The sequence below is a fragment of the Thermobia domestica genome, chromosome 8 (assembly GCF_964235325.1).
Source record: "Thermobia domestica chromosome 8, izTheDome1.hap1.1, whole genome shotgun sequence".
Taxonomy (NCBI): domain Eukaryota; kingdom Metazoa; phylum Arthropoda; class Insecta; order Zygentoma; family Lepismatidae; genus Thermobia; species Thermobia domestica.
This window is the reverse complement of record NC_137461.1, coordinates 18429747-18441157: the sequence shown is the minus strand read 5'-3', so window position 1 is coordinate 18441157 and position 11411 is coordinate 18429747. Positions and strand designations below refer to the sequence as shown.

The window sequence follows — 11411 nt, the reverse complement described above, 5'->3', positions numbered from 1 at the left end:
TGTAATTGCTTTACATCAAATTCAATAATAATGATATACTAATAATGGTTTTCTACTTAATCCATTGTTCTTCGTAATATTATTGTAAATATACAATTAACGTGCAAAATTGTATTACGCATCATCTACTTGATGTTGCACTTTTTGAGAATTTAGTAATATTACCAATTGCTATCCTGTCATGATTTATTAGAACGACCTGACAATATTGCACGTTCGTAAGCGTCACGTATTGTGTTTTGGCGGTGGAAGAAAGTGTTATTGTCTGAAGCGTTTGTGTGATTAATTATCTGAAATCATCGGAGACGATAACTGTTTGAAGCAGAAAAATAGTTAATTGTGGTGATTGTAGAATTTCAAGATGTCGATTGGTGTACCAATTAAAGTCTTGCACGAAGCCGAAGGACATGTTGTTACGTGCGAAACTCAAACCGGCGAAGTTTACAGAGGGAAACTTATTGAAGCCGAGGATAATATGAACTGCCAAATGACATCTGTTACAGTAACTTACCGAGATGGAAGAGTTGCGCAGTTAGAAAATGTGTACATTCGAGGATCAAAAATTCGGTTCCTAATTTTACCGGATATGTTAAAGAATGCTCCGATGTTCAAACGACAAGGACAGAAAGGTACTGGAGGAGCAGGGAGAGGGAAGTCGGCGATACTCAGAGCACAAGGTAAGTTTTCTTAATGGCATTGAAATTTAGTTTCTAATTTATGGTGTATGTATGCAATAATAATATTATAGATAAAGAGGGTCGTAAATCAAAACTAATTGTCTGCCGGTCTGCTTTGTGAACATGATTCTCATCCAAAGAGAGAGAGTGAAAACTCAGGCAGTATGTACAAGGTGCAAATTAAGAACAGGGTTGGAAATAAATTCTTGCCTATTCGACAAATGCAACGGTTAGTGCATTCAAAACTTGTCTAATAGGTGCATTTCATGTTTAGGCATGGTGCAGATTGAGAATACACTGTTGTATGAATTGAAATTTTACGGTGAAAAGGAATGAGTACATTCGAAGGACACTACTACCGGCGAAATGTTTCTGCAAATTGTACAGAACGTAAATTTTGTTTAAAAGTAGAGTTACGGGCTTAAGTTTAGAGTTGGCCCTCCAATCTGAAGGTGCCCTTGGACTTTGCAACATACAAAAAACTGTGCTTAGAGTATTAAAAATTGTTACATTTCACTTAAGTACTCCGTGGGCTTTACAAAAATTTAAAAGGTTTTCTTCATTATTTTTGCGCATCCGTTACATTTGTTCGCCATATTTGCCATATTTTACAAGTACCATGCTGCTGAAACATTCCGCGGTTATAGTTAAGGAGCCGTACTTCCCATTTAGGGAAGGACGAGAAACATGTTAAAAAGTAGGTAATAGACTGAGTTCTTGCCCTTGTACTTAGCGTGTTTAGGTAGTGCAACAGTAAGATGTATCCTCGTGCACGGGAGATGAGAAGTAGCTGTTCTTAACAATTACCCCTACTTCAAATTACCATTTCTTACCTCATTTCTCATGTAAATTTTCCTGATTTTTATAAAAAGCGGAGGAGTAACTCTAAACTTAACCCAAGTTAGGCATACTAGTGTTAAACTGACAAGTGCTGAAAGCTATTCATGTGCCCCATTACGCAGTATAAGTTTTTTCCCCACTATCGTCATCTGTGTGCATACTTTGCTGTCTACGGATATGTTACTGCACTATCGCGTGGGCCATCCTGCCACGCTCGTGCCTTGACTGTTAGGTAGCATTAGTGTTTTTGTGCCACCTAGCACAAGTTGCGTAGTGTTTTCTGCACTGGTTAGTGTTCTGTAGACGGAGTATGTTTAATACAAGGGGTCCAGAAGCACGTTAAAAAAAAAAAAAAAAAAAATTACAGGCAAAATGAATGATGCGAGTACTTGGACGTAACTTAACGTAACCAAATTTAAGCTAACCTAATATTGGTAGAAATAAGCTAAATTCTATTTTTTTTTTTTTTTTTTTTGGAAAATTATGCGGGACCCCTACACTAATATAACATAAACTCAACTAATCTAACCTACCCTAAACTAACTGAATGTAAGCAGTAACATTTTTAGAGAGAATAGAGCTGGACTCCTTCCGCTAAACATAGGTTCTTTAGACAATTGTATAGTATTCGTCCAGCTTTGCACTCATCTTCTGTACGCAATTATTTGAGGAAGCGCTATACGGTGTATTAATGTGCACGAATGTCTGCAGGCGGCAGAATAATTGTGTATATTGTTTTCAATTGTAGGTTTAGTAGGTTAATAATTATAAATAGAGTACTACGTTTGAATTAAGTGGATATGATGAACTATAGGCCTATTAGATATTTTTTGCCGTCCTAGAATGCAAGAGCTTTATTTAATTTTAAAGGTGTAGCGCTGCTCTAGTCCCGCTGTATGAACAGTCCTCCAATTACGTAGCACTACAGTTCAAAGCATATAATGGCGCTTGCCGTTAACTTCGGATGACAATGTCTTTAAAGCACTGATCTGTTGCCACTCTAATAAGGAAAGCCGCATTGCTGTAACCAATTTGGGGAAGTTCAGTGATATGCGTTTAATTGCAACGCATTGTTTAAGTGGTTCAATATCAGTGAAGATAATCAAGTGGGTTGGGCCAGGTTGAAACAGCGGCGCAGGTAGCTAAGCTATACTATGAAAGCTATAAGAAGTGCTATAGGCGCTCGTATCACTGCCAGAACTCGCGTGATGCTGCGGAGAACTTAACAATACAGTAGGGCCCCTTTAGGTTATAGTTAAGGAGCCGTACTTCCCATTTAGGGAAGGACGAGAAACGCCATACTTTCAGGAATTATTCATTGACTATCTAGGATGTTAAAAAGTAGGTAATAGACTGAGTTCTTGCCCTTGTACTTAGGGTGTTTAGGTAGTGCAACAGTAAGATGTATCCTCGTGCACAGGAGATGAGAAGTAGCTGTTCTTAACTATTACCCCGCTTTAAAAGGGTATAGTGTAGTAGGCTAGGATAGACTAAGAAGGGTAGGGTAGGAGCGGGTTAGCTTAAGGTTAGAGAATTTTTGATCCATTTTCATAAAATTAATAGAGTAATTTTCGTTTCTGAGTGAGTATACCGGCTGGAGCGGACATGGTAAAGTTAACTTCTGACGTGTTTTCACTGCTCTCGCCTTGACTGATCCCACTCCCTTGGCGTTTCTTTTCCCCACGGCCCACCAAGTTCGCACTGTCCACACACTGGTAGGTAACGTTTGTTACGAGACCACGTAGCATTAGGTTTTCAAATAGTTTTTTGGTATACGTCCGGACGCTGTATTTGTACGCAAGTAGTTTGAAATTGTGAATTACTTCTGGTGGCTCCTTGAACTTAATCTATGCTAAGTGGAGTACAGTCATGTTATTCAGCGTAAATCTTATCAAGGATTGTAAGAAAGTTGTCAGTGAAAGAATAGTAATTTCTCAGTTACTTCGAGTGGTATACCTAAATTAGCCATGTGTGGTCTTTAATATGCAGTGTTGTATTCATCGATACAGATCTGTTTTGTTAAATTATAAATATTAAGTTAAGAAGTTTTTTTTCTTTGACTTTTCTTGATTTAAATAGCTTCCTCGAGCTCCTTCGGGACTAAGCGGTTAGCGAACGCGCCTTTCATTGGGAGATCCGGGTTCGATTCCCGGCGAGAGCTTGTGTGTGTCGGATTCCGTGTTAGTCGGTGAGTCCCATCCACTGCTGAAAGGGACGTTAAACTCACTCAACTAAAGTCAAATAACTTCCTGAAACATTCTGGACTGTTATTACGCTGGCGATGTGTGTGTGTATATATAATTGTGTCGATTGATAATGTGCGTGCAATCTGATGTCTTGGATATAATGTACTATCCATGAAATTCATATATAGTGCCTTAAAAATAGTTTCTTAGGGTAGGAGTTGCATTCATGGGTGCAGATTCACATTATGAGGATTTCTCCTTACAGCTATAAATACGCGTTTGGACGTATGAAAAGAAGAAAAAAAAAACTACTGTGCAAAAAACAAACTAACTTGTCCTAAGTGGGCATTAAGAGTAGCAATAACTGGGGCAGGAATGGCCCGCGCGTGGTTGCGTCCGTAGGAAGTAGGCGCGTCAGCGACGGAGGAATGCGCATAGATGAGGATAGTGCATTAAACATCTTAAGATAGAAAACAAACCAACTTTTGCTTGATAGCTGTTAACAGTGAGGGTTTGTACGTCAGAGGGTGTGGATCGCACAGTGGTTTCTCCAATTGTAGCACAAGTTTCAAATGCCTGGTTTATAAAAGAGAATTTTGGAAGTATAACCATCTCTATTACTGTCACAATCGATTTGACTTCATCTTCGGAATTGGAACGTTGCTCGGGCAATAATTTCTTCATCGGGCCCAGATCATAGTCTGAATGTGTTATATTAGGATTGTACGGCGCGTGCTCGACCCCACCTTCCACCTCAACTTGTTAAGACATTTGTTACGGAGTGCACGATGCAGCTTTACCAGTATTGCTTGTACGATGTAGCATTCACGGTGGCCCCTCGTATTGAAGGTAAAATTCCATGCATAGGCCACAATATTCGCTAGCAGTTCTTTGTAGAGTGTAGTATTACGTCTGTAACTGCCTTTTTCGAACTTCATTCGTTACTCATTACGTACGTCGGTAACGACTCACTACGGAATTTCACTTAACCCGGCACCACATCATAATTCATGCGAAATGCTGAGCATGTTCGAAGAGGATTAACTGGTTATTGCGAATTGCCTCTTCAATCACCATGACATTTGTTCGCTTGATGCTGTTACTGAACGCCTGGCACATGGTAAGCCCAAACCCCACACGGTATTCCGCAAAGAATTTTCACCCCCTAAAGAAGTGGATATGATCCATAGTCTTCTCTATTTCCTTTGAGTTTCTCTAAAGCTTTGTCGTTTTGCCTAGAACAATCGAACTACACATCTCAGCCCTTGACAGATACACAATTGGCCGAACATAAGAGAAAATAAATAAAATATAGCTTAATTGTAACTTTCTAATAACTAACTAGTTATGAATTGTTTCAAATTTAAGTGACTGGGAGTGGCGAGTGAATTGAATAACCCTATAGGTTACAAGTTATTTCTATTGGATTGGCTTTATGTAATTCAAAGCAACAACTGTACAGATTGTAGAATAAGGTTAATTTGTGTAGTTTCGAAAGCTTCGTTCGTATCTGATTTGTTTTGATAAATTGTCGGTGGCTTTGATTCATTTCTATGCTTATAGATGAGAGCACTGAAGTTAATGCTGAAACAGCTTAGTGCTATAGTGTTATGTCTTTAGTTGATAATTTGTAGTATTACATAATGTTTGTTTAGTATTTGACACGGTTTACCCAACATTGTTAGGGCCGTCAAGTCTAGGAGGCTTAGGTGGGCAGGTCATGTAGCTAGAATGGAAGAAAGTAGAAACGCTTTCAAAGTCTTGACTGGAAGACCAATCGGAAAACGACCATTAGGAAGACCTAGGCGCAGATGGGAGGATAATATTAAGATGGATCTCGCAGAGATAGGAATACAAAGTAGAAACTGGATCCAATTAGCTAAGGATAGAAGTCAGTGGAGAGCTTTTGTGAACGCGGCACTGAACCTCCGGGTTCCATAGGCCATAGAGTTAGTTAGTTAGTTAGTTAGTATTTGACACATGTCGTTGCCAACTGCTTGACACTCTGTTCTGTGTGAACTTCGTGTTTTCTAGTTGGCAGAAAGTAAATCTAGTTTTTTCGCAGGGTGTTTACTATTCAGTTGAACGCTCTGTAGCCCATTTTCTAGGACACTTTACTTTGTCAGCTGATATTACATGAGTATTTAACAGGGTGAAAAAAAATCATGATTGTCTTTTAAAAAGATCATTTTGTTGATTTTTTTTTTATTTAAACAGTTTTTTATTTAAAGAAACAGGATTGTTCAGTTACCGGTTCAAAACCAGGGTGGATTGATTTAAATCTTCTGATTTTTATAATAAAAATCGTTAATGTAAATCAAATTTCGAAATAAATTAATGTAAAGTGAAAATAAGTCAGATTGTATAACTATAAAGTATCATATTTTAGAGCAGTCCAATCATACTGGACTGAAGTCTACGTCAACTTATGTGCTAGGCTTCTAAAATATTGTCTGACCTAAGTTTTGAACCGGTAACGGGACAACCCTGTTTCTTCTCTTCGTAACATAGGGTTTGTAAATCGTTAACTATTGTACCTGGGAAATCACTGTTCGACATTTAAAGACTAAAATTCTTTTGTGCGCACGTCTGTGTTTGTCTGTTCCCAGATATGGGCAATTTATGGGGGTCCGGTCCCCCTCCCCGTAACTCGGAAAACTTTGTACATTTTGCATAACTTCAGGCAAAATGTATGTATTTTATATGCATAAAATCACTGAAGAATATAAATCACTTTGGCTTTGTCCCTCACTTGTTTTATGTTCAGCTGTGTTAGTTTTAGGGTTCTTTGACAATTAATTTTCTCTCCTTTCGACATAATTACGATTAGTATACCGTCCAAAGTCCCTGAACAAGGTGAAACTTGGTAGCTTGTCTTTGCCACTGCTTTCCATCGGGTAAAGATGTCCTGATGTAGGGACTAGGGATCACAGTTGATTCAGCAATATCTCGGTGGAGCGAAGGCCGCCCTACGTGTTAGTGTCGCCCTCCTGAGTTGCGTAACAAGTTATGTAAGTTAAGGTAGGTGTATGTGCAGGGTGTCTATCGGTCACGAAATCAGAAAACGGTCATGAAAGTCAAGTAATTTAGCTTTTGGGTCATGATTTTTTATCTGTATAGATATCAGTACAGACTGGAAAATTTTGTTCTATAAAACGTCAAAATTCACTACCAAAATGTCTATGGTCGGCTTTAGACGCTACCAAATCCCAAGCAAAGCACGCTTCTATCGCATGCATGAAAACTCGGCCTAGTTCGCACCCAAATTCGCTCTTGAGAATGTTACGAAATTTTATGATTTGGTAAAGAAAAGGTCACGAAAAAGTCACGAAATTTCATTTTGGAATTTTAGTAGACACCCTGAGATATATGAAGTAGCGGTGTTCGAGCCCTCCTTGAACCTTATTAGTGCTCCCCTGCCTATAAAGTTTGAATTATAGTGTGTAGGGACCTATAATTTAATATAGATTTCTAATTCGAAACCCTCTTGATACAAGGCGATGAGCTTAACCATTGCTGCACCGCGGAAATTACCATTCGACATTTAAGGCGAAAATTCTTGTGTGGGCGTCTGTTTGTTCCCAGATTATAGGGGTGGAATTCAATCCCAGTACTTTCACTTAAATAGAATAATTATCGTTTAATAGTGGTTCTTAATGTTTTTTTTTTTTTTTTTTTCAGTTCGCAGTTTGTATTATTCGAGGAGAAAGATGTGGTTTAAATGAAGATCGATTCAAATCAATCAACAAAAACTATTTTTTTTTAAAGGTCATGGTTTTTTCCCACCCTGTTCCAAACTGAGACTTAGGTCAGATAATATTTTAGAAGCCTAGCATATACAAGTTGACATAGACTTTAGTCCAGTATGATTGGACTGCTCTAAAATTTGATACTTTGTAGTTATACAATCTGGCTGTTATTTTCACTTTAACTTATTTCGAAATTTGATTTAAATCAACAGTTTTTATTATAACAATCAGATGATTTAAATCTGGATTTTAATTGAGATTTAAATCAATCCACCCTGGTATTTAAGGACGAGTTAAACGTGTTTGTAATAATTGTAATCTTTTTGTTTAGTGCACGTAATGATTGTATTAAGTGTATTGCGTCAGTATTCGTGATCCCTTCTTCAGCAGTTCTGAATTCTAACTGTTCTTAAACTTAGGGGGCGCGGTGGCTCAGTGGTAGAGCGTTCACCTCGGATGCTTGGGGTTCTTGATTCGATCCCAGCTCGCGCCGTGTGGACTGTGGTGAACAAACTCCGTGCTCATGGGTTTTCTCGGGGTTCTCCCGTTTCCTCCCACTTTCTTCATTCCAACATTTCATTCATTACTCATAATCACAGTCTCCTTTAGCCTAACCGGCATAACCGTGGGACGGTTCAACTTAAAGATTTCATTTCATTTTCTGTTCTTAAATTTAGTTGGTCTTAACCACTATGTATTTTCAGAAAAGCTTGTTAAAAAAATAAAATAACGCTGACTCTTTTTCCCCTTGTTTTTAAGTATATATAATACTGTTAATTTGGAGTTCATGGCCTCGTTCAGTATCGAGGCTTAGGTTATAATGAGACTTTGACCCACAGTTTAACATGACTTACATCACATGAGCTCTTATCGGTAATCGAACATGTAAACTTTATTTCTTGAGTAATTACAGAAGAGTATGACGTATGTTTAATATGAAAATCAAGATTTAAGATAACACCGATTTCACGAAGTACTTGTTAGGACTTGAAATATTGTCTATAACCAACACATTTTTTTTTGGGGGGGGGGGGAGAGCAGCATCAGCTTTATTATTATTGTTCAGAGTGCAGGATCAGTTTGATATAAAAATAAATTTTAAGAAAGAAGTTACATATGAGTTGCAGGACTACTAAGGATGACGCCGGGAATATTGAGGCATTGAATTAATCTTTATATGCAGTAAGGTCGGGGATAAGTGTATACATTTTTAAATTACCTAGTTTGTTTTTCAGGTAAGTTCGTTGAATCGTTCAAACCTTTTTATGACCTCAAAGCAATTTAAAATGACATGAAGCATTTTTGTACTAGTGAGTTAGTACGCACTTTGTTTTAGAAGGGTCGTAATATGATGTTACGTAAGCAACAGTGAGTAGAAATTTCCTACTCTCGTGAACTATTAATATTATTATTTGATAGTAAAAGTTTTGCACCTTATAACAACTCAGTTTTTTTCCTTTCCTTCGATGTAGCCAGAGGACTCTTCTATATTTTTTTCTTACCTATACAGTTCTTTTTCAATGAATGCGGAGTCAGTTCAGTTTGTGTCGTAGCTTTTAGGGTATGATGGGAAGTTTGTGTAGATTATTTGTTTCTTCGAAGATTTTCTCTCCTTTGGATAATACTATATATAATTTTCCATTCTAAAAGTTAACTTCCAAACTATGCTATGTATAAGTGTCGAAAGTCTTCTACAACAGCTATGTTCGTCTGTCTGTTGACAGATATAAGCAAAGACTGTACAAGATATGTAGGAGCGGTTTCTTACTAGTCTGTCCCAAAATAGGTTCAATCTCCTTAGTTAATCCCTATTTAAACTGAAAGGGTAACATGTATCCGGTTTGAGCGAGGAGTTTTTTTTTTTCAATTGATTGTCTCAACATAATAGCACCCATAATAGTCCATAGAGCTAAAATTGAAAAAGATATCGAGAAGCATTGTTCTTGCATTCAACTCAAAGCCCCAAGAATAAGCCTGTTCTTCTCCATTAATCCTTTGTTGAAACCTAAATGGTTCAAATGGGCTTTCTCTAGTTTCATCGATGTTCTCCATAGAACAAATGCTGATAGATACCAAGAAGTAGTTTTTAGAATGGATTGAGCGTCTTACGACGTAATGACTATTCACAGTACTGTACCAAAACTGAAAGTGGTTCAGATTTACTGTTACTTCTAGTTTCAATATTAATTTTCATAGAGCGAAAGCAGTGAAAGTTTTTTTTTTTTTTTTTTTTTTTTTTTTTTTTTTTTTTCACATTCATTTTCCAAGAACGAGTTCTTGTATTTGTTCAAAACAACAGTGGTGAATCTTTTATTTCCGATTACAACACTAATCACAATAGATAAAGCTGAAATAGATAGCGACAAGCAGTTTTTGATCTGTATACAATATCCCAAGAGTACAATACAATGCCCCTGATTTTATATGCAACCGAAAGTGATAGCTATCTCAACATTTCCGGTTCCAATATTAATATCCATAGAGGAAAAGCAGTAAGAGATCTTGTAATTGCTTTTTGATATGGATTCCGCGTCCGAGGAACAGGTTCTGTTTTTGTTCTTATTCCTCTCTTTAAGTATTATAGCCATAGATGTACTGCTTAGTTTCTGTGTTAAATTCGCATAGTTTACAAGTCTAATGTATTTTCAGACTGTAGAACGACTCACTTGTTTCCGTTATGATCATGTGTAACATTGTTCTTTTTATTTGCAGCTGCTCGTGGAAGAGGACGTGGTGGTCGCGGTGGACGTGGCGGTTGGCAGGGAGGCAGACGCTAAGATCCAGTTCGGAAAGTTTATTTTCATTCAATGAATAACTGTTTTTTAATTCTTCAGTTTATTCTTGTGAGACAAAGCCATGAGGATTTTTTCCCCACATTTCTTGTTTAATGTTTCGTACGTCTTCAGTGTGGACGCATATATAGGAAATAGTTTTACATAGTATATAAGCTGTGTGTGATTGTTCGACATTCGTTTTTAGTGAATAATTAAGGATAGCAGTGACTGAAGTAAAGTGGCATAATTGATACTAATGTGACTTTTTGTTACCTATTTCTTTCAATAGTGGCATACTATTGTTTTTATTTGTAAGGACAAATACAAGTTATATATAATTGATGTTTGATTTTACACCCCTGATATACCTTTAGGTGATTTAAAACTCACTGTTCCGATGTAAGCATGTTGGAATGGGCTGTTTCTGAAACAGAAGTCACTTGAGGTCAGTTTTATTCGTAATTGAAGTGAGTATATCTGTATTTTAGTATCTTTTTTTTTTTTTGTCACATTTTGATTGGTCTTAGTACTGTTTCTGCACTTATGTTAAAGAAAGATTGATTACCCAATATTTTAAATATTCTGTAGTATTCTTCCTTCCCCCTCCCCACTGTGGAGGTTTTTTAACGCTCCACTTTTATGCATCGAAGCTAAGCAAGTATCTTGATAGATGACGGGGGAATGACGAAAGTGAGGAAAAGCGATATTCCAAAAGCTCACTTGGCGGGTGCTGGGACCACTGGCCCCATCGAATCATTCACCCCATACGCGAGCGGAGCATGGAATATGTATACAAGTCTATTGTCCTACACTGGCAATGTTGCTGACCTGGTAACAGTTCCTGTAGGTTGCATTCTCTCATAACCTGCACGACTTTGTCAATTGGTTATTGTAGAAAAGTTGTAGAGTACTTCGTGCATTTTCCAAATGTAAAGTAGTATTTTTGGTGCATTTAGTTTAGGGTAGTTCTACCTATAGACAAACGGAACTTTCAGTAATGCGCAGGCCCCTGAACGGTTAATTTTCTGGGCCGCGGTGGCTCAGTGGTAGAGCGTTCACCTCTGGTACATGGGCTTCTAGGTTCGATCCCAGCTCGCGCCAAGTGATGTTTGTGGTGGACAAATACCGTCTGCGTGGGTTTTCTCGGCGTTCAGATGCCTAGTTGGCATAAAAGTGGGACGTAAA

At 37.7% G+C, this 11411-nt stretch overlaps 1 protein-coding gene across 1 annotated transcript; it reads left to right on the top strand.

Annotated features, from left to right (window-relative positions):
• The first annotated feature begins 207 nt into the window (after positions 1 to 207).
• SmD3 (small ribonucleoprotein particle protein SmD3) lies at positions 208 to 10564 on the top strand. The gene is made up of 2 exons (XM_081768169.1): positions 208 to 677; positions 10165 to 10564. Exons 1-2 carry the CDS (start codon positions 362 to 364, stop codon positions 10227 to 10229), a joined length of 381 nt encoding a protein of 126 aa, XP_081624295.1. The 5' UTR covers positions 208 to 361; the 3' UTR covers positions 10230 to 10564.
• Positions 10565 to 11411: the final 847 nt, after the last annotated feature.